Below are 24,710 nucleotides of genomic sequence, written 5' to 3' on the forward strand. Positions count from 1 at the left end.
AATCAGGGGGAAAATATTTAACTTTGAGGTCAGGCCAGGGGTGAAAGTAACACAGAAGACTTACCGGTATGGGAACCTGGCTTTGGGCCCCAGAAGATGCAGGGCCTCGGGCAGAAGGTGCGGGGCCTTGGGTAGAAAGGGGGCGGGGCTGAGGGGGTCAGCCTCCCCCAGCCAGCCCATCCGTGCTGCCTGGCTCACACTGCCTTAGGCTCCGGTGGCAATTTAAAAGGGCCCGGGGCTCTGGCCGCTGCTGTGGCGGGGGGAAAGAGGCAGCGATGTATGGGCTGGTAGTGGCGGCCACTTCTTACCAGGTCAAGCTTTATAAATATGGCACAATAAGTCAGCCTAAGTCATTTAGGAGAGTGTCTCATTTTTAAGAGACTTATGTGAGCAAAAACTTATCCTCCAGGCACTTTTACTTAGGAGTATTTGAAAAATTTCCTAGGATGACCTGAAATAATCAGTTTAATTCTCCGCTGAAAATTAATCCTCCTGATTAATATAAACTAAATATTTCTCCTTGTCATACAGTTAAAACATGAATATATACTACTAGAGTAAATGAAACAACAAATTCACACTACTGTGGTTCTTTTGGGTAATGTTGATTGCTAATTTGGCTCCTGAACCACTGAGATCTATGTATCACTGTGCTAGCCTATTTACTGCAGTGGTGCCTGCTGAAGTAATCACAGAGTAGTGTGGGGAAGTGTTCTACTGCTGTCATAAATATAAAGGGAAGGGTAAACACCTTTAAAATCCCTCCTGGACAGAGGAAAAAACCTTTCACCTGTAAAGGGTTAATAAGCTAGGATAACCTCGCTGGCACCTGACCAAAATGACCAATGAGGAGACAAGATACTTTCAAAAGCTGGAGGGAGGAAGAAACAAAGGCTCTTTCTGTCTGTGTGATGCTTTTGCCGGGGACAGAACAGGAATGGAGTCTTAGAACTTAATAAGTAATCTAGCTAGATATGTGTTTGATTCTGTTTTCTTTAAATGGCTGAGAAAATAAACTGTGCTGAATGGAATGTATATTCCTGTTTTTGTGTCTTTTTGTAACTTAAGGTTTTGCCTAGAGGGGTTCTCTATGTTTTGAATATAATTACCCTGTAAGGTATTTACCATCCTGATTTTACGGAGGTGATTCTTTTACTTTTTCTTCAATTAAAATTCTTCTTTTAAGAACCTGATTGCTGTTTTATTGTTTATTGTTTTTATTGTTCTTTTTTATTGTTCCAAGGGTTTGCATCTATGCAAATTGGTGAGGATTTTTATCAAACCTTCCCCAGGAAAGGGGGTATAGGTTTTGGGAGGATTTTGGGGGGAAAGACGTTTCCAAGCAGCTCTTTCCTGGTTATATATCTGTTAGATGTTTGGTGGTGGCAGCAATAAAGTCCAAGGGCAAAAGGTAAAATAGTTGTACCTTGGGGAAGTTTTAACCTAAGCTGGTAAAAATAAGCTTAGGGGGTTTTCATGCAGGTTCCCACATCTGTACCCTAGAGTTCAGAATGGGGAAGGAACCTTGACAGTTGCAGAGGAAGAAAAAAGGTTGCCATCCCTAGAGACCTTCTGGAGAGGATTGCAGAGTAACTCTATTAAAATTTCATTAAGATCTCTTAGGAGGATACAAGGGGCATCCTTATGTGTATAAAAAAAAAGATGTGCTTGCCCTCCCCCATCTAACTCAACAGGGGAATGAAAAGCAGATGCCAGCTCTACCTCTGTTTGTTATACCACTACCTTTTCTCATAGGAGTAAAATAATGAAAAGTCGATACCTGTGTCTTGTTAACTTGGGGCTGAGCTGGGCACCATCTTTACATTTAAACACTGTAAGAAAAAATGCATGCACACACTTACCCAGGGTTCCTTGCCCTTCATCAGACTCATCCATACTCGGCTGGTGGGACTGGCTAGACTATGGTCGAGTCTTGAACAGGTCCTGGCATGGCTAGACACACCTCTCCCCATGATTTCCCGCTCTTCCTCCTTTTTCTCCTCCTTCTCACTGTTCATGTAGGGCACTCTGGCTCCAGCAGGGTATCTACAGTAGTCTACAAGGTACTGGTGCAGTCTCTGCCACTCATGGTATGCAGCTCATTGTAAAAGAGACCGGTCTGCAGCTCCACACCAGATTGATGGTTAGCCTCCCTGGCCTTGTGGTACTTCTACAGCAGTTCTTTCTCTTTCATGTGTCATTGCTGCTGATCCCTCTCATACCCCTTTGCTTGCAACCGCTGTGCAATCTTTCAGAGATGTCCACGCTTCTATGGCTGGTCTGTAGCTGTGCTTGTACAGCCTCTTCTCCCCACAGGCCCAGGGGGCCCAGTACCTGCTGTCTACTCCCAGCAAAAGCGTGTCTAGTGTGTAGAGCTGTTATGGTTGGTTGGGCAGTTGCACACAACGAGGGAGAGCTGCTAGGCGTGCTTGTGAATTTGGGCAATCAGGAAAAGGCATTTCAAAAATATGGGGTTGTTTTAAAGGATGGTGGTGGCTTGTGGTTTCCGTGGCAGTGCAATTCATAATTGTGACCAGAGTGGTCACTGTTGGGCATTGCAGGCCAACTGCTGGAGAACTGTTAGGGTTGACATAGGTCACATAGTGTCTGCACTCTCACTGTGTTGATCTCAGTAGGTCTACCATCACTCAAGGCAGTTCTGGGACATGGTTTTACTAAGTCACTATAACAGGGCGCATACGTTGGCCAGAGACAAATTTCAGTGTAGATACATGCACTAACAGGACGACCAAAGGCAACTTACGTCAACCTAAGTTTGTAGTGTAGACCAGGTACTAGCATGCAGCAAGCCATGGTTGAATGTACAGCTCACTAGTTAGTCACACGCTAACTGGCTATGGGGACTCTGCTACCATGCACTAAAAGTTTTATAGTGTGCATTCTGGAACTTTTAGTATGTGGTAGCATTGTCCACATAGCCAGCTGGTGTGCGGCAAACTAGTACAGTTTGTCACACACTGGGGGTATTTCTACACCCTAGTGACACAGCTATGGTGCTGCAACTTTGCTGCTGTAGCGCTGTAGTGTTAATGCTTCCTAGATTGATAGAAGGGGTTTTTCTGACTTTACAGATAATCCACCTCTCTAAGAGATGGTGATAGAAGTTGATAGAAGAATTCCTCCATCGGCAGAGCTGCTATGTCTACACTGGATTTGGGTGGACCTAACTATATTGTACAGAGCACAAAATTTTTCACAGCCCTGAGCAATACAGTTAGGTCAACCTAAGTTTTATGTGTAGATCAGGCCTAGGTCTCTATGAAGACATAGCCTCTGATCTTTTGGCTGAAAGGAGCGAAAAATATAGGGTGGGAGAAAAGTTGGATTATTTTTAGTGTTTGGGAAATTGTTCTATTAACATAATTGACTGTTTTTAAGTCTTACTAATGAACCTTAATCTTTTCTCATTTTCAGTGGGTTCATTAACTGTAATAAGTCCACTGGAGTTGATCAGAACTAAAATGCAGTCTCGCCAATTATCTTACAAGCAACTACGTATATACATCAATAATACAGTGGCCAAAGATGGTTGGCGTTCGCTCTGGAGGGGGTGGAGCCCCACTGTTCTGAGAGATGTACCTTTCTCAGGTAAGGGTTTATCTCGCATCAAAGTTTGCGTTATGGAAAATACTTGCTTGTCAATTCCTTTACATTTTTTCCTTATACTTTGATAACATTATAGCATGTGGCTCTAAGTAAGGTTGAGAGTGCTTTACTATTCTAAGTGCTTTAAAATCCATATGCTTAATTGGACTGTCTTGAAATTTGCTGTGTCTCATGGGGATGTGGGGTAAGATGAAAGGTGCAAATTTGGGGTAACTTGAGCAAGGAGTTTCCCAGATATAGTCCTCCTAAAAAAAAAATGTTTACAGTATAACCTGCTTTTTCTAACTTTTTTTTGCACGTAGCTATGGTTCAAACTGTACTTCTGATCCTCCCCAAACTAATTTCACTCACTCACGATTTATCTATTTAGCTAATGCATGACACCTGCTGACCTTTTGGGGAAGCAATATTTCAAAAGCCATTGAGGGTTAAGTTTGTAACTCCAGCTCAGCTTAAGGTAAACTGATCTGCCAATGAGAGTGAAACGTGCATGTGCAGCAAGACTGGGTCTCTGTTGCAAATTAGAGACTTTGCAGACAGCCTGATGCCAGTAACTGAGTGGGCTCACTGTGATATGCTATGGCCATTGAACCTGACCAGCACGCAAAGTACTGTGAGTTTGAGTCCTATCCGTGGCAACTTTCAAAGCATGTGTGTTGTGGGTGTTACTTTCTGTCAACATTCTGCCCTTTTGGAGCCTTATTGGAAGTTTTGTCCAGAGAGCAATATTTCTGATTTAAGAACCAATATTTCAAAGTGCTCTAAGAGCTACATGCAGCATCTGATTTTACTTTTAGAAATCTTGCAAAGGAAAGTAGAATTAAAGAGAGAGAAGGTGAAAGACTCTCATAAGCAATTAGGATAATGTAATCAACTCATGCTTGTCAATGATTTCATGAACAATGGGACTGAATGTGATAAAAGAAAAGCAAGTCACTGAGTCATTTAGTCAAGGGATTACTAATATTCAGCCCCCCTGAAATAAGCTGCTAATAACATTTTTGGAATCTGATAACTTTTCTGATGCAAAGCAATGGAAGATCTAAGAATTCCTTCCTTAAATGTACAGCATGGACTGCCACTGAGACCAGCTACTGAACAGGACCAAGAATCAATTCAGAAATATTTCAAGTTATTGCACTACAAAAGCTTTTGTACCTCTGCTTATAGACAGTAAGACATCTGTGCGAGCTATAGCTTACTCAGAAATACTTCTGTGAATGAAACACTGATTATATTTATTATTATTAGAGGCTCTTGTGCAACCCAGTAAGACACCCCAGTGTTTCCACCTGTCTAGTGCAATGTTTGTTGTTTAATTGTAGTCTACTTCCATGACAGAGACATGTTTTTCAATTATTTTCTTATATGTTATCTGTTGAGCTTTTTCCCATCTTCTACCAAGTGGTGTCCAGTCAAGGGCTTGTCTAGGAATATGGTTTTTTGGCATCTGTACAACATTCCCAAACTACTTTAGCCTTCTCTCTTGAATTATTGTCTCTCTGCAGTCTGTTGGCCGATCCAACACATGATAGTTACTTTATCCTACCAATGAACACCAAGTATTCTCCACAAGTATCTGTGATGCAATGCGTTAAGTTTTCTGTTGTTGGCTTGTAGCATTTGCCAAGTTTCCAAAGCATATAACTCGGTGACATTATAGAACTTTATCTTGGTTCTTGTGTGAATCTCTGCAGTTTTCCAAATATTTGCCAATCTCAACAAAACTCCACTTGCATTCCCAATCCTTGTTTCCAACTCCTAATTGAGTTGGCCAGCAGCACTGATTGTGCTTCCAAAATATACACCTTGTTAACCATACCATATTTATCACTATCAATCACATAGTTACCATCATTGCTGACTCCTCTTTCAATGATCATGAATTTAATTTTCTTTTGGTTGATTCTTAATTCTGTTTTGGCAGCCTCACATTTGACATTGATAGTGGTGTTTTTCATGGCATCATCATTTGTGTCCAACAGAACACTGCCATCTGCGAAGTCAAGATCTTAAAGTTTTCCTCTACTCCACATAACTTCTGTATCTTCCTTTGATGTTGCTCCTCGCATCTCATGATCTGTCAATACAGAAAAGAAGGGGTTGTAAGATGCAATCTTTGCTGCCGTTCCAGTGATGATATCGAACCAATTGGTCTCTCCACTCTCTGTCCTTACATATCATTTTGAACCTTCATACAGCTTCTTGACTAGTGATTCTGTTTCTCTAGGAAGCGCAGGTTGTTTCTCCATGGTGACTCTCTATGAATTCACTCAAAAGTCTTGATTAAATCTATGACGTTTAAGAATAATCCTCTCTGGTAGGCAAGCCCTTTGCAATCAATTGTCTCAGGGCAATGATGTGATCTTCACACAGTCTTTTCAGTTTAAAGCCTGCTTGCTCATTATGCAGTTTTTCATTTATGACTACTTTTGATTCTGTTCAATAGTATACTGGAGAACAGTTTTCCAGGTTCTAGAAGTAATATTATTCCTCACCAGTTGTCACACATGAGTTGGTTGCCTTTCTTTGATAACTTATAGATGATACATTTCTTCCAGCCCACTAGGCAATGTTCTTTCTCTCAAATGCTATATTACAAAGTTCATGTACAGCCACATTCTCTCCAACTTAAAGCTCTTCAGCAGTAATCTTATCTTGACAAGATGCTTTGCTGTTTTTGAGCTGCTTAATTTCTTTCTCTGTTTCTGCTTCTGAAATTTCTAACAGTGAAATGTTTAATTCTTCACCTTCTTTGCATCCACCAACTGGAATTGTTGGTTGAGTACTTCAGATGTTCTTGTGGCACTTTAGAGACTTACAAATTTATTTGAGCATAAGCTTTCATGGGCTAAAACCCACTTCATCGGATGCATGCAGTGGAAAATACAGTAGGAAGATATATATATGTACATGGCAGAGGGGCATTGTGCCAGCAATGTACATTGTCCAGTTTGGCCAGTCTCTACCTAAAAGATTAAATGGACACAAATCAGATGTCAACAATTATAACATTCAAAACATTAAAACATTCACGAAAGCTCATGCTCAAATAAATTGGTTAGTCTCTAAGGTGCCACAAGTACTCCTTTTCTTTATTCAAAAACCAGTCGGAGAACACTTCAATCTCCCTGGTCACTCGATTACAGTCCTAAAAGTCGTAATACTACAACAAAAAAACTTTAAAAACAGATTCCAACGAGAAACTGCTGAATTGGAATTAATTTGCAAACTGGATACCATTAACTTTGGCTTGAATAAAGACTGGGAGTGGATGTGTCATTACATAAAGTAAAACTATTTCCCCATGCTTATTTTTCCCCCTACTGTTACTCACACCTTCTTGTCAACTGTTGGAAATGGGCCATCCTGATTATCACTACAAAAGCTTTTTTGCCCCTCCTGCTGATAATAGCTCACCTTAACTGATCACTCTCGTTATAGTGGGTATGGCAACACCCATTGTTTCATGATCTCTGTCTGTCTGTCTATCTATCTAATGTTTTTTCTACTGCATACATCTGATGAAGTGGATTTTAACCCACGAAAGCTTATGCTCATATAAATTTGTTAGTCTCTAAGGTGCCACAGGTACTCCTTATTCTTTTTGCTGATACAGACTAACATGGCTACCACTCTGAAACCTGTCCGATGTTCTTGCTATCGCTCCTTTTGTTCTGCTTCTTTTGTTAACAATCTTCCATCTTTCACTTTTACGATATAATTCTGACTCTGGAACCGGGATAAAAATTACTTACGTACCTGAAACAGTTACTTAGTCAACTCTCACTGACGCTTCTTTGGCTTCTGAAACTTTTTTAATCATGCCATTCTCTTTTGTCTTTCCAACATAACATCTTTACTACTTTCTCTTTCTCTATATACTGCCATTGCAATAGGGGGTGTTCTTCTTGGGTCACCTGTACTTGCCTCTTTTTTGGGGGGGCTTTTCTTTCCTCAGTCAATTTCCATTTACGTAGCTGTATCCATTCCCTTTTCCTTGATCTTCTTGGTTCTGGTGAAGTTGTGGCAGCTTCTTTGCAGACATCTCTGAAGCATGCCCATTGATGGACGTATCCTCCATGAACTTATCTAGTTCTTTTTTGAACCCTGTTATAGTCTTGGCCTTCACAACATCCTCTAGCAAGGAATTCTACAGGTTGACTGTGAGTTGTGTGGAAAAATACTTCCTTTTCTTTGTTTTAAACCTGCTTCCTATTAATTTCATTTGGTGACCCCTAGTTCTTGTATTATGAGGGGGAGTAAATAACGGTTCCTATTTACTTTCTCCGCACCAGTCATGATTTTATAAACCTCTATCATATTCTCCCTTAGGTGTCACTTTTCCAAGCTGGAAAGTCCCAGTCTTGTGAATCTCTCCTCATATGGCAGCCATTCTATACCCCTAATCATTTTTGTTGCCCTTTTCTGAACCTTTTCCAATTCCAGTATATCTTTTTTGAGATGGAGCGACCACATCTACATGCAGTATTCAAGATGGGGGTGTATCATGGATTTATATAGAGGCAATATGATATTTTCTGTCCTATTATCTATCCCTTTCTTAATGATTCCCAACATTCTGTTTGCTTTTTTGGCTGCTGCTGCACATTGGGTGGATGTTTTCAGAGAATGATCCACAATGACTCCCAAGATCTCTTTCTTGAGTGGCAACAGCTAATTTAGAGTCCATCATTTTATACGTACAGTTGGATTGTGTTTTCCAATGTGCATTACTTTGCATTTATCAACATTGAATTTCATCTACCATTTTGTTACCCAGTCACCCAGTTTTGTGAGATCCCTTTTTAATCTTTAACAGTCTGCTTTGGACTTAACTAACTTGAGTAGTTTTCTATCATCCGCAAATTTTGCCACCTCACTGTTTACCCCTTTTTCCAGATCATTTATGAATATTTTGAATAAGACTGGTCCTAGTACAGATGCCTGGAGGACACCACTATTTATCTCTCTCCATTCTGAAAACTGACCATCTATTCCTATCCTTTGTTTCCTATCTTTTAACCAGTTACCAATCCATAAGAGGACTTTCCCTGTTGTCCCATGACAGCTTACCTTTTGGAGGCCTTTGGTGAGGGACCTTGTCAAAGGCTTTTTGAAAATCTAAGTACACTATATCCACTGGATCCCTCTCGTCTACATGCTTGTTGACCTCCTCAAAGAGTTCTAGTAGATTGATGAGGCATGATTTCACTTTACAAAAAACATGTTGACTCTTCTCCAACAAATTATGTTCATCTATATGTCTGACAATTTTGTTCTTTACTGTAGTTTCAACCAGTTTACCCAGTACTGAAGTCAGGCTTACCGGCCTGTAATTGCTGGGATCACCTTTGGAGCCCTTTTTAAAAATTGGTGTCACATTAGCTATCCTCCGGTCATTGATACAGAAGCTAATTTAAATGACAGGTTACAGAATACAGTTAGTAGTTTTGCAATTTCACATTTGAGTTCCTTCAGAACTCTTGGGTCAATGCCATCTGGTCCTGGTGAGTTATTACTATTAAGTTTATCAATTTGTTCCAAAACTTCCTCTAAGGACATCTCAATCTGGGACAGTTTTTCAGATTTGTCACCTAAAAAGAATGGCTCAGGTTTGGGAATCTCCCTCAGATCCTCAGCTGTGAAGGCCGATGCAAAGAATTCATTTAGTGACTCTGCAATGGCCTTATTGTCCTTGAGTGCTCCTTTAGCACTTCGATCATCCAGTGGCCTCACTGGTTGTTTAGAAGGCTTCCAGCTTCTGATGTACTTAAAAAAAAATTTTTGCTATTTTTTGAGTCTTTGGCTAGTTGTTCTTCAAATTCTTTTTTGGACTTCCTAACTATATTTTTACACTTCATTTGCCAGATTTTATGCTCCTTTCTATTTTCCTCACTAGGATTTAACTTCTACTTTTTAAAGGATACCTTTTGCCTCTCACTGCTTCTTTAACTTGGTTGTTTAGCCATGGTGGCACTTTTTTGGTTCTCTTACTATGTTTTTTAATTTGGGATATACATTTAAGTTGAGCTTCTATTATGGTGTCTTTAAAAGTTTCCATGCAGCTTGCAGGGTTTTCACTTTTTGCGCTGTACCTTTTAATTTCTGTTTAACTAACTTCCTCATTTTTGTGTAGTCCCCCTTTCTGAAACTAAATGCTACAGTGTTGGGCTGCTGTGGTGTTTTCCAGGGATGTTAAATTTAATTATATTATGGTCACTATTACCAAGCGGTCCAGCTATATTCACCTCTTGGACCAGATCCTATGCTCCACTTAGGACTAAATCAAGAATTGCCTCTCCCCTTGTGGATTCCAGGACTAGCTGCTCCAAGAAGCAGTCATTTAAGATGTCAAGAAACTTTATCTCTGCATCCTGTCCTGAGGTGACATGTATCCAGTCAATATGGGGATAGTTGAAATCCCCCAATATTATTGAGTTTTTTATTTTAATGGCCTCTCTAATCTCCCTGAGCATTTCACAGTCACTATCACCATCCTGGTCAGGTGGTTGGTAATATATCTCTACTGCTATATTCTTATTATTAGAGCATGGAATTGTTATCCATAGAGGTTCTGTGTTACAGTTTGGTTCATTTAAGATTTTTACTTCATTTGATTCTACTCTTTCTTTCACATATAGTTTCACTCCCGCACCAGCATGACCTGTTCTGTCCTTCCGATATATTTTGTACCTTAGTATTACTGTGACCCTTTCATTATCCTCATTCCACAAAGTTTCTTTGATGCCTGTTATATCAATATCCTCTAGTTCGCCCATCTTCTTATTTAGACTTCTAGCATTGATATATAAGCACTTTAAAAACTTTTCAGCTGTCTACCATTACATGATATAATTGAATGGGACTTTTTTTCATTTGACTGTTTCTCATCAGATCCTACCTGTATTTTATCATTATCCATCCTCTCCTCCTTACAGGAACATAGAGAATCTGCATTAATAGATCCTCCCCTAAAGAATGTCTCTGTCCGAAACACGTGGTCCTCCGCACTTGTCGGCTTTCCTGCAGCACTTAGTTTAAAAACTGCTCTACGACCTTTTTAATTTTAAGTGCCAGCAATCTGGTTCCATTTTAGTTTCCCTTCACTCTTGTCCTGCGGATTTTTTCTGAGACATTGCCTTCACTGATTCCTCACTAGCCCCTAAAGACCACTGCCATGTGTGCCACCAAACAGATGACAATCCCCATGACAAGAAAATGCTTTTATGTTTCTCTACTGCTACAGAATTTAGTGCTGAAATCAGGCATAGTTGATCTTTCAGGGTACACATGCACCTCCCATCATTCACAGCAGCAATTCTGCCAGCCTGCTCCAGTTTATCCCACCTCCATTCACTACAGCTGCACCCAACTCAGTGAACGGTAGTTGGAATTGGAGGCAAAAAATGCTACAGTTGAAACGTGTGGAACACAAAACAATTGCACAGTATTGTAGTTGTTTCTCAGGTCTTTTTATTATGGAACCTAAACTAACTGAAGCATTCCCAGTGGCTATTTTGCCATCTTCAGGGGGAAGAGTTAAGGTCATGTTGAAGGGGTAGCATGTACCTTAATTTTGTATTTCCTGTTTTTCAGAGGGTTAAGTTAAGCTTAACACACTCTCTGCATCACGGAACAGCACAAAGCAGCACTGGACAACCTTTGCTCTGTGTTGTAAAAGTTTTTGTTTATAAAATGTGAATGGGAAATAACACTGAAAATATACATAGAAATGTAACCATCTTTTTCAGTTAATTCATGAAGGGAAATTAATTTAAAAAAAAATCCTGTTATGTCTTAATTTTATAATCTGTAGGTTCTTACTTTTTACTTACATGGGAATTGCTATACTGGAACAGAGTAATGATTACCTAGTGCAGAGCACTTTTCATATGAAAATATTTACAATATGCTAAGGGACAGAAGGGGAAGAAAATGCCAAGTTGCCTAGAGAGGGTCACAGAATACACTTTTGCTCCCACATCCCTACTTCTTGTTGTTCTCTACTGGGCTGAGGAAACTTGTTTTATCGCATTTCATAGGGATAAAACTCTCAAACCACAAAACCAACAGATAGTTTCGTTATTCAGTCTCTATTCCTTGCAACGCTCAATTTGCATACCTCAGAGCCAGTAAATCACCTCATGCAAGCATGGAAGAATTTTAATTTTATTTTTCAGAATTAATCTGTCTTGGAACTGTATATAACACATCCTTTTAACTATAGACATGGAAGTTTGAAATAGGTTTTTGGAAATTCCCTACAGGAAATCCTGCCATCAACACAGATGTTAGGTGTATATGTGATTTTTGAGCTGCGAGTGTTAATTTGCTTTATCTACTTCAGTGGTTCTCAAAGTTTTGTACTGATGACACCTTTCACACAGCAAGCCTCTGAGTGCGACCTTATAAGTTAAAAACACTTTTTAATATATTTAACACTATTATAAATGCTGGAGGCAAAGCGAGGTTTGGGGTGGAGGCTGACAGATAACGACCCCCTCGTAATAATCTCGTGACCCACTTGAAGGAAACCTGTTTTCCTCAAACAGTTTTAGAACTATTATGCTGAAATCTTGGGCTGCCTTTCCAAAGTATTTGAAAGATTGTCTGGTTATCTGTGTAGCAATGTTCCAAGATGAACTCAGTGTCACTGTAAACCTCAAGTTCAAGTAGCATCAACATTTTTTTGTTTCCCACAGAATAATAGGCACTTTAGAGACCACCTTTATTGAGACTATCGTTCAGGATTCATAGATTCATAGATTCTTAGATATTTAGGTCAGAAGGGACCATTATGATCATCTAGTCTGACCTCCTGCACAACGTGGGCCACAGAATTTTACCCACCACTCCTGCAAAAAACCTCACACCTATATCTGTGCTATTGAAGTCCTCAAATCGTAGTTTAAAGACTTCAAGGAGCAGAGAATCCTCCAGTGATTTGTAATAGTGAATATCCCTTTGGCTGTGTTTTGAATTATGAGTATGGATGTGAGGAAGAGCAGAATGTGTACAGCCTTTTACAAAATACTCAGATTTTTTTTCACTCTAACAGAAAATGGATTATTTTTAAAATTGAAAATTTGTTGTAGACTTCGTTTTCAATAAGTGCAAATGCCTTTGTACTTTGTAGGAATTTGGTTTAGAAATAAAACTTTACAACCACATTTGGTGAAAGTGAAGTATGCAATTTTCTATTAATTTTAACAGTATATTGAATTATGGTTTCCTCTAGATAATGTGTGACAAGTATGTATGGGTGTGCAATTATGCACATTGAAATAAACCTAGCTGTATATACATATTCAGCCATTTATGACTAATAGTACACATTCAAGTAAATGCACACTGTTTTCAATCTCTTGATCTGTCGCTTTTAAAAAAAACAAACAAACAAACAAAAAAACAGCACAGCTGTTGGTTGTGTGTCCTACTCATTCAGTTCTTTCATAAATATGAGGGCTACCACTTTCCTTCGTACCCTTCTTTTGATTTGTGCCAGTACTCTTCTTCCTTTCTCTTTCCCAGTCTCTTCTGTCTCCCTCCTTCTCTTTTTAAATTTGCATCCTTTTCTGTATTTCTTTCTCTTTCTCTCTCCCCTTTTTTGTTTTTGTTTGGATTTTTCTTCCCTTTCTTTGCTCTGGCATTCTGAGGGTAAGAGCATGCAAACAGTAACATTTTTAGATGAGTAAGAGATACAGAAAGGGAATGAATTAGTTCTTCTGTGTTTGGTACACAGATTTATGTTGCTTGTTGCAAGTTTCTGGTTTCAGAGATTTGTTTTGGTGTTTTTTTTTCTATCTCCATAGCAATGTACTGGTATCACTATGAACTCATGAAGAAGCAGTTGTGCAAGACATTTGATGCACATGAACCAACGTTTATGATCAGCTTTACTTCAGGGGCAGCAGCTGGCTCTGTAAGTCTGTTTCTGTTGCTGATATTTCTAAGCAAACTTAATCCCATCAGATGGGGTTCTCTCTATGAGTCCTCTCTCTCCAAAGTACTCTGCTCAATGGCATATCCTCTATCACACCACATGCTAACATGTCTTCATTTAGGATGTTTCTAATAAATAAACTGTTCAATTCATTGGGAGTTTGTATACGTAATTAATAAAGCACAAGGAGTGAAATTACATGAGATTCTCCCACAAATTGTGAATATGTTGTTGAACACAAGGCTAGAATCGTGTCTTTAGCTATACATAAAATGCAGTTATCTGATGATTAAAACATTTGAATTCTTATTGCTTTTATTTGTAAGTGAATCAAATTGGAAAATATGTAATAAAATGTTAAAGTAAAATACAAGTGTAAAAGATATCTAGGTAGTTTTGATTGGAAATCTTATTAAAACTTTTTTTCTGTTACTACAAATTTTAGCAGCCTGTTAAGTCATGGAGCCTGTAGCTGCAGTTAACAAAAATAAAATAAAGTATTGGCAGAGTTCAGGCAACAATCACAGCTGAAGTCTACAGTTAGCCGGAACTTTGCCAAAGCTGGCTATTATTTCCACATTACTTCAGTCATGTTAACTTGGTGAAAATGATTTGTTTGAAAAGAAGCACTATATGGGCAACAGTTAGGCCTCAAAATAACCCAACAGCAAAGCTAGAATATGCTGTTTTCAGATACTTGATAGCTTTTAGATCTATTTTAACATATACATAGTATAAATGCTGCCTTTTCACTTTTTCTAACAAAGACAACATGATGTGTGCCTGGCGGGGAGGGGGAGTTAATGATATTCAAAGTATTCTCATCCTTTTCTGCGTGTTTACATTTTTAAGATATGTGGCTATTAGACCTAATTTGTTTTTAAACTCACAACTTCATTTCAAGATCATTATCAACATAATGAGATGGTGGAATCACAACCTCTCAGGAAACTCAGTTGATTGTTACATGGTTGACTTCAGTTTATTTGGACAATTTACAGTAAGCAGCAATCATGTGAAAGTACTGTTGTCTTGGGGTTTTAATCATACTTTAAAAATAATTCTGTTTCACAAGTATTTTTTTTACAGATGATAAACACAGCATTGTGATTAGTATAGCCATGAAGTATTTTCTGTAGCATATATGTGTACTGTATGTTCATACTCAACTAAAAGAAAAACAGTTCAGGATTTTTAAAATGAATACTTTTTAGTAGCTATCTAATGTTTAAAAACTCTTTTAAATATATATAATCAAGTGAGGGAATACCAAACCACCTGTGCGTACGTACAATAGCAGACTTTGTTTTGGTGGAGAGACCTCATAGTTGAAATTGCAAAATAAACTGTAGTGTATAGAGTACTGTAAAGCAAAATCGAAAGTGTTTGATCATGGACAAAGCACACACCTCAGTATAGTCACTTTTTCCCTGAGGTTTTACAATCTAAATCCAGATCCCCCGGTGATGCACTGGAATAGAAGTTAGTGGATCCAGTTTCAGGATTAGGGCTTGAAAGACAAACAAATGACAAGAAACACCAGGAATCTAGAAGAAGGAGATACTGGAACTGGGGTGCCACTGAGCCCTCTGACCCACTAGCCTGGGCTCCCTCTCACACTGTGCTGCTGTGACAAGCTGCAAAGCCCTCCAGCCTGCACTTTCACCAGCATTCACAAGATGGAGTCCAGAATCATTTGGCCTGGTTACATGTAGAGTCATAGCAGCCATTGCTTACAGGCTGTCTGGAATGTTCACAGGAAGGTTAAGTTCTTCCAGGGTCCATTGCCTTTGCTGATGGGCCATCAGCACTGTCTGGCTTCTTCATTGTTGTACCAGAAAAGCTAACTGTGGGTGTCACCCAGAGTAAGCACGATTTGAAATACGGATACATAGTCAATATTCCTAACTTTAGAGACAAAAATGATACATGCATACAATTAGGATAATCCTATTCAGCAAATCATAACTTTTCCAATGACACCTCACATGACCCGTCTTGCATAAAATGCATCATAATTATGCTATAATACCATAATATCACTATGAAGATATGGGGTGCAGTGTCATACTGTGGTTTAACCTTCTGTTTGTGTATCTTGCACAAATAGAAGACCTATTACTTTTCTTGTGTTTGTTATTGCTGCAAGCTATATATACAGATAAGCAGCATCTTCCAGAGCTTATACCAGAATTTAAGAACAGGCCTACATTAGGAGCACTTTGCCAATATAGCTGTGCCAGTATACTATTCCAGCAAAACACTCCTAGTGTGGATGCACCTTCTGCTGCAATACTGTGTTTTTTGTTATAGCTTTTATTCCAGCTCCCCTGAACAAAATAAGCTATACTAGCAAAAGTGCAGTTTTGCTATGTTAACTGCCTCTATACTAAGGGCTCTTGCTGGCACAGCTCCGTCAGACAAGGATCCGTCTCATCACACTCCTGACTGACTTCGTAGTGTAAAACTTTGTAGTGTAGACCTGGCCTAAGTAAGCAATCCACATGTTAGTTTTGCAGAGAAAGTGTACCTCAACTATGAGGTCTACTGTCCAAGTTGGTTGTGAAGGGCACTTGAGTAATGCACAACAGACAGGCATTTATGCTAAAATGGAAACTTTTACAACTGTCCGGTTCAGTACAAAAGAAGAAACCACTTTGGTTCCCATCCCTGCTTCCATTGGAAGTCTTTATGAGAGGGATTGGGCTCTTTGTGCATTATGCATAAATTTATATCATGTCAGTAATGTATACAATCTAAGTTTTCTAAGCAGCTATTCTATTTTGTGTATTTAATGAGATTTAATTTTGGCTTGCTTCACGGACTTGTTAAATAAAGTGATATATATGACCATAGTAAATCTATGTTTAAATTATAACCAACTTACTTTATGGCGTAAGCTTGATGATGCTATCACATTTTACGTGAAATATTAATAAAGTCTGTTTACTCTTTAATAGATTGCAGCTACAGTAACTTTGCCATTTGATGTGGTGAAAACACACAAACAAACTGAAATTTGGGAATATGAGACCTTAAACTGTAAGTTCTTTGGAATTAGATTACTGCACATTCTTTACATTTTAAATTACCTCAAGAGCTATCTTTATCTATCATTCCACTGTTCAAAGGTGAAATTCTCCCCAGCACAGAGGGCTCATATAAAGTTGACTGCACCACTTATGTCTTATTGGGGGGCTTAAATGGGAAGAAGAGCCATTGTTGGCCTTGTGCACTGCAGTGCATATTGCTAATTGGAAGTAATAAAGATGGGAAATCTTAAAACATAATTCTGTTTAGTTACATAGATTTCTTGTGTGGATTTTAAATCTTCCCCATATCCTTTCTCCTATGATGTATTTCAAAACTGTAATTTCCCCTGTTCTGTTTTCCATGTGCTGTAATATTTTCTGGAATACTTCATGGGAACTGTTCTATTTTATGTATTTTTAATGACTTGGAGGAGGGAAAAGATGAGCTGGTGATGTTTACTGGCAATACTGTTTCAGTTAATAAAAACTGTAGAACATTGTTGTATGTCTAACTTGACATGAGTAAGCCTTCATTTCTCAGAGGGTGTGAATGGAAGATTAAGTTGTCGATAAGGATGTAATAAGTATTAGGCTGGAGTCATTCTAGCGAAGATAGGTTTCAGAGTGGTAGCTGTGCTAGTCTGTATCAGCAAAAAGAACGAGGAGTACTTGTGGTACCTTAGAGACTAACAAATTTATTTGAGCGTAAGCTTTCGTGGGGTAGAGCTTTAGCCCACGAAAGCTTATGCTCAAATAAATTTGTTAGTCTCCAACGTGCCACAAGTACTCTAGCTAAGTTAAGCAGGAACACCCTGGTACTAGGGACAATGGACAAGATAAGCCTGGAATGTAGACGTCAGGTTATAGTGAACTGCATATGGAGAGAGCATGCTGTACAGGGATTAGTTCCTGAAAAGCAACCAAGCCAAGCATGAAGTACGTGATATAACATGTAGTAAGAAATGCAGGTGTTTAGTAAATATGTATATAAGTTTGGTTGTGTAACTTGGTTTTGTGATGTACCCTGCATCCTATGATTGAGCCTGGCCAGCTTGGGCCTAGTGTTGCTGAATGCTAAATAAAAGTATCTGAGTGCTGAATTCTGGAGTCGAACTGAGTGGAAGAGGGTTTCAGGGGATCCTAATATTTATCCAAATTAAATGCAACTCTTATGAGGCAAAATTTTTTAAGTTTCTTCTATAAACTGAACTTGAACAATGTTCTGTGGAAAAAGTCTTTGGAGTTGACAGGAATAATATGATAAAATTGTTTGCATATCTAACCCCACCCACCCTGTTAGAAAATAGGAATGTCAACACTAGCTCTCCTTAAATATTTTTTGGATAAAGACTTTTATCCAAAAAAGTCTACATTGTTCTCAAGTGGTTTTTTTAAATCTTCACTTTTTAATGGGGTCTACAAAGAAAAGACAAATGAGAAATGGGAGCATAATGGTAAAATATGTAGTAGTGCATACTCCAATAACTTAAAGGGATGGGTAAGACAAAAAGCCTTTTTTCCCATCCCCATTTTAACTCTTGGTCACCGTTAACTTAAGGCAGTGCATTCAGCGTATAAATATCTGTTTTTGTCAATCATCTGGGGTCTGGATCATCAGTGAAAGACTCCCATTAACTTTAATGGCTACTGAATCAGGCCTTTACTGTGAGATAATCAAAGACTGAATTTACTTTGTTAGGAATCCATCTGTTATGAAACAGATTTGAGCAGCCTAATTCAGAATCATATAGTTACACAGAAGCTCTCTCTAGAAAATAAAGTGGAAATGGTAGACGTTTCTTTTAAAACTGTGGGAGAGGATATTCTTAATTTCAAGCTAGTAAAAAAAGAATTCTGATTACTTTGCCTATAGAATCATAGGGCTGGAAGGGACCTCAAGGGGTCATCTAGTCCAGTCTCCAGCACTCAGGGTAGGACTAAGGATTATCATTCTAGACAATCCCTGACAGGTTCTTTCTAACCTGCTCTTAAAAATCTCCAATGATGGAGAGTCCACAACCTCCTTTGGCAATTTATTCCAGTGCTTAGCTGCTCTAACAGGAGGTTTTTCCTAATATCCAACCTAAACCACCCTTGCTGCAGTTTAAGCCCATTGCCTCTTGTCCTAACCTCAGAGGTTAAGGAGAATAATTTTTCTCTCTCCTCCTTCTAACAATCTTTTATGTATTTGAAAACCATTATGTCCCCTGTCTTGTCTTCAGACTAACCAAATCCAGTGTTTTCAATCTTCCCTCATAGGTCATGTTTTCTAGATCTTTAATCATTTTTGTTGCTCTTCTCTGGACTTTCTCCAGTTTAACCACATCTTTCCTGAAATGTGACACCCAGAACTGGACACAGCAGAGGCCTAATCGTCACGGAGTAGTGCAGAAGAATTACTTCTCCTGTCTTGCTTATGACACTCCTGCTAATATATCCCAGAATGATGTTTGCTTTTTTTGCATTACAGTTACCCTGTTCACTCATATTTAGCTTGTGATTCACTATGACCCCAGATCCCTTTCTGCAGTACCTACTCCTAGGCAGTCATTTCCCATATTGAATGTGTACAACTAGTTGTTTCTACCTAAGTGGAGTACTTTGCATTTGTCTTTATTGAATTTCATCCTATTTACTTCAGACCATTTCTCCAGTTTGTCCAGATCATTTTGAATTTTAATCATATCCTCCAAAGCACTTGCAACCCCTCCCAGCTTGGTATCATCCACAAACTTTATAAGTGTATTCTCTATGACATTATCTAAATCATTGATGGAAAATACTGAACAGCACTGGATCCAAAACTGATCCCTGAGGGACCCCAATCAATATGCCTTTCCAGCTTGACTGTGAACCACTCATAACTCTCTGGGAATGGTTTTCCAACCAGTTATGCACCCACCTTATGGTAGCTCCATCTAGGTTGTATTTCCATAGTTTATTTATGAGAAAGTCATGCAAGACCGTATCAAAAGTCTTACTAAAGTCAAGATATAGCACATCTACCACTTCCGCCCCCATCCACAAGGCTTGTTACCTTGTCAAAGAAAGCTATTATGTTGGTTTGACACAATTTGTTCTTGACAAATCCATGCTGTTACTTACCTTATTATTTTCTAGGTGTTTGTAAATTGATTGCTTAATTATTTGCTCCATTATATTTCCCGGTACTGAAGTTAAGCTGACTGGTGTAATTCCCTGAGCTGTCCTTATTTTTCTTTTTTAGGTGGGCATTATATTTGCCCCTTTCCAGTCCTCTGGAATCTCTTCCATGACTTTTCAAAGATAATCACTAGTGGCTCAGATACCTCCTCAGTCAGCTCCTTGAGTATTCTAGGATGTATTTCACCAGGCCCTTGTGAATGGAACATATCTAACTTGTCTAACTAATTTTTAACTTGTTCTTGCAAAGCTAAGACTTAAAATGTAGATGGCCAACCAGAAAATATGGCTGTCCTAATGTTTAGGCTGGGGTGTCATTACCTCAAGTAAACTATCTTTTGTTGTTGGTTTGATCGTCCTAAGGCATTTCTCTTCAGGTTGCTTGTTCCATTTTGGACAATTGTGCCAAGGTTTTTAATTTTAATTCTTTTCCAGTGTGTGTCTTTCTTTGTTGGTCATATGTTTTATCAATTTAGTATACATTAAAATGTCACTGCAACCACCACTTTGAGTCAGAAGTGAGAATGTAATAACTTATTTTGAAATTCATGTAAGTTGTCTAGTTAGATTAACATCTAGTTTGAAATTTAGCTTTGCTCATCTAGAATAGCACTAGTTTAGTCTTTCACTAGGACTGGTTGCTGTTGCAGTTGAATGTTCTCTGTGACTGCATCCAGAAGTGTGTTGTGTTCCCTGTCCCCTTTCGAGTCAGGGCTGGAAAGCACCTTCAGCTGAGCCTCATATTTCCTTCAATTCTGAAGAGCACTTTTGCTGCATATATGAGTGTTGGTTTGTTTTGATTAAGTTTGTTTGTCATCTGCAAGCCCTTTTCCTCTCTGGGCCCTGTGACAGCAGCTGATTCAAGTGACACAAAAACTGTTTCTTCAAAGTATATCTGTTTGTCAAAAGGAATACAGGGTCTAGGAAAATGGGTTTGTGACCGGGGTCCCAGTGGGGGCCAGCTGAGGTAACTCGATTAGGGTGAATTGCAAAGAATGGGGCAGATAATTCCCAAAGCTGGTGGATATTTTCAATACTTAGATTTACCAAACCAGTATAAAACAGCTTCTTTATTACCTCCCTGGTTGCCCAGAAACCAACAATACAGTTCCCTCGAAGTAACCCAGCCTTAGGCCTCCATCCAGGTACCCAAGTCCAATATGGTGAAGATTGTAGGTAAATCTCTGCATTAAGCATCTTTGCATAACTGTGTATCATTTTCATATGACTTTGTATTATGCCTCTTCATATAACCTTGTATTAAGTCTTTCCATATATAACCTCTGTTTTCATATAACTTTGTATCAAGTCCTTTGATATAGGAACTTTGTATCAAATCCTTATATAGAAACTTTGTATTGAGCCTTGGTATAATGTTATAGTCCCTAAGGATAGTTAAGGTAGAAGAAAAATGTCTTTTCGCTAGGAGTAGAACATGATCTCTCCCCTTTTAATCAATTCCCCTGTTGAATGAATGAGGTATGAATGAGTAAGGCGTGGAAGGCAAGCACCTCCAGACAGCTGCAACAGTTGGAGAGGGGATGGAAGCCGGATGCAAGAACAATAGAACCTGTCAAGTGGGCTCATTAAAGAAGATCAGACATATAGACGGCCTTGGGAGTTAGAAGCGAGCACCTTCTTTTGAAAACACCCTCTTTGAAAATAAATGTGGCAGCATTAAGACAACACCCTGAAGGAAGCGCCACAGATGACCTACTGACACAGACACAGATTTTGTATCTGGTATAGATTTGCATGAGAGGGAAGCTGCTATAAATGTGAGATGTCTTGCAGAGGACCCCGGGTCTCATCTTGTCAACATCAGCGCATCGATCCGGATCGACAGAAGCCCAGTTCCACCCCTCTCCCATCCAACTCATCTGACCAGTGAAGTTAAGGGGAGCAACTAGTTGGTAACAACAAGAAGACAGAGTGTGTTTGTGTGTGTATGTGATTGCATGAGTGTAATATATATCATATGCATATGATAGAGTATTGATTGATACATGTATTACCAGTAAATGTGGCGCTTTGCCTTATCCCCCCCAAAAAGATCCTATGCAGTACTTTAAGTACAACAAGATTTCTGAAAATTTTATTTCATCAAATAAAAGAAAAGGTTCTACCAATCGCAAAGGATTGGATACGTTACCTCCCAGGTTATTGAATATTTCAGATCTTTCCCAAATACGCACATACAGCCAATTCTTATTAACTAAACTAAAATTTATTTTAAAAAAGAGAGAAAGTGAGTATAGTTAAATCAATATACATACAGACATGAGTTCAATTTTTGAGGTTCATATTCATAGCAAAAATGGTGACCTTTGTTGTTTCAAAGAGTTCCTTTAGAATTTAGTTCATAGGTTATAGTCCAATGTCTGATATCACCTTCAGGGAGTACCAGCATAACTGGGACCTCAATATTGTGACTCAGGCTTCCCCGATGAAGCTTAAGCAGATCTGAGATAAGAAGGATTGGGACCCAAGGATCTTTTATACAATTTCAGGACTTCTTTAACAAGTCGGAGTCCCTCACGGAACAGTAGTAATCAGGATGTCTTTGAAGTGGGTCAATCACCAGTACTTAGCAATACGAATTAACATAAGACAATTGCCTGTTCTTCCTCCATTCACAGATTATTTGGTATACATTTCAAAGAGAGATGAACACAGAGATATCCTGTGTTTACAATTCATTTAAATGCTAGGATGATGTTGTTCTTCGAGTGCTTGTTTATGTCAATTCCAGTCAGGTGTGTGTGCGCGCACGTGCACAGTAGCCAGAAGATTTTTCCCCTAGCAGCAACCATAGGGTTGGCCTGGGCTCCCCCTGGAGTCATGTCTTCGTGGCATCCAATATAGAACCCTGCACCCCCTCAGTTCCTTCTTACCGCCAGTGACGATAGCTGGAACTTCCCCTTGCTCTTCTCTTGCTTCGGCAAGTGGAGTAGCAGTACTTTATATGCTGTACATAGTTAGCTTCCACTAACTTGTATAGTTTAGTTTAGTAGTTTCTTTATAAGTTTTAGTTACGGGGGGCCCACCTCTGTTTCCTTCCCCATTTGTTACTGGGGAATGCTGCAATCCCTGGGCTTTAAGACTTGCCAGATCTGCACGAAGCACATGCCAAAAAGTGACCCTCCCCCCACACATCCTGCTTAAGGTGCGTTGGTGAGTCACCAGATGCAAGATCTGTCAGGAGTTCCGACCGAGAACCATTAAAGAGAGGGAGCAGCATCTCAAAAATCCTCCTTATGGCAGCAGCTGTCCGACCTCACTCGGATCCAAGCACCGGGGATCCCAGTATGTAGCACCCAGCATCCGGCGCTAAAGAAAAATGCCGGCAAGGAAGCTAGGCACTGTCATGGAACCTCTTAGGGTCATTCCAGCCTTCGGCACCAGTCCCAACTGCTGGCGCAGAAGAAAAAGAGGTTGGAGAGTGGTCGATCTTACTCGGTAAAACCCAGAGACCAGCCACCAGTGGCACCTCAGTCGGGTCATGGCTCGGGAACTCAGAGTGGGGCCACGTTGACTCCTGCCCAAGCGAGGCAGTCAAGTCCAGGCCTGTCTCACTCACCGCACCCATCAGAGCATCTACCACTCCCTTCCACCCCAGAGGCTTCTGAGGCAGCACAGAACCTATTGAAGCTCACGGTGCTGTTCTCACCACCAAGACAGGACAGTGTCTCAGCACCGCAGGTTCCATCTGGACCCCCTCCCCCCATGCATTCTAAGGGCAAGCCAGCGATAATGGCACGCTGAACCCCATCACATTCAGCACCCATCTGCTCCAGCTCCGCCATCCAGAGAGTGCAGTCAATCCCCTGCTTCTCTATGCTCTAACTCAAGAGGAGCAGCGCCTCCCTGGCCATCCTACTCAGAGTTGGACTCATACCACTCCAATTATAGCAGGAGCAGAAGATCCTCCTCACGGCACCATAGGCAGTCCCACCCGATGCAGTGGGCCCCTCAGTGGCAAAATCCATAGCAGTGACCCTTTTGATCTCCGTGGGCTTCCCATCAAGCCCAGGGTCAGAGCCAGGGGTCCTGCTCGGGTGCAGCATCAGTGGCCTCCGCAACAGTTGTTCCACCATGATTGGCACCAGAGCCAGTGCATCAGGCATTAACACTGGCACTTGTGGTGCCATTCTAGGCACCAACCGCTTTGGCACCGGAGGTATCAGAGGCCCCAGTTGCAGCTTCGGTGCAAGACACTCTCGGCACCGATGATGGCACTGGCACCACCTCCGTCATTAACACCAGCTGCCACGGCACCCACAGGAACCCCGGTGTTCATGCTGCACCAGGTGCCAGCACCCACGGGGGGCCCGAGGTCGGCACTGATACACCTGTGCCTGTCACACCTGCAGGACCAGACCAACCTACTGCTTTTTCCATGGGGTCAAGAGATTTTTCAGGTGGGATGGTAGGGAGCAACCACCTACCCTGGTGGTCTCCTCCTCACCAGATGAGGCACTAGCGGGCACTTCAGTAGCCCCAGCTCTGGAAGACTCCAGAGTGTTGCAGCAGTTGCTGCACCGGGTCGCCAGGGTCTGGGCATTAAGGCGGAGGAAGTTGTGGATGATGCAGACCCTATGGTGGACATCCTGGCTCCCTATGGCCCCATCCGTATCACCTTACCACTAATAAAAAACGGACATGACCAAGACCCTTTGGCAGACTCTGACCTCTCTGCCACCTATGGCCAAGCACAATAAGCACCTCTATTCCAACTCCCCAGCCTGATTCCCTGGTGGTGGATGCTGCTAACCAGCAGGAAAGACAAGGATTTCAAGGCCCTTCACCCAAGAATAGGGCTGCCAAAAATTAGACCTTTTTGGGCAAAAAGTTTACTCCACAGAGGGACTGCAACTCCGTATATCCAACCAACAGGTCATCGTCAGCAGATACTCCTACAATGCCTGCTTGGCGATGGCAGA

General features: G+C 40.3%; 1 protein-coding gene across 5 annotated transcripts in view; it reads left to right on the forward strand.

Moving 5' to 3' along the window:
- Positions 1–24,710, forward strand: part of SLC25A40 (solute carrier family 25 member 40) — a 79,666-nt gene that overhangs the window by 31,376 nt on the left and 23,580 nt on the right. For all 5 annotated transcript variants that reach the window (XM_073334076.1, XM_073334079.1, XM_073334075.1 and 2 more), the window contains 3 exons: positions 3,436–3,609; positions 13,443–13,552; positions 16,534–16,615. In XM_073334076.1, coding sequence (XP_073190177.1) covers positions 3,436–3,609; positions 13,443–13,552; positions 16,534–16,615 — 366 coding nt within the window. The remainder of the gene's footprint in view (positions 1–3,435; positions 3,610–13,442; positions 13,553–16,533; positions 16,616–24,710) is intronic.

Source organism: Lepidochelys kempii, chromosome 2 (assembly GCF_965140265.1).
Source record: "Lepidochelys kempii isolate rLepKem1 chromosome 2, rLepKem1.hap2, whole genome shotgun sequence".
NCBI lineage: Eukaryota > Metazoa > Chordata > Testudines > Cheloniidae > Lepidochelys > Lepidochelys kempii.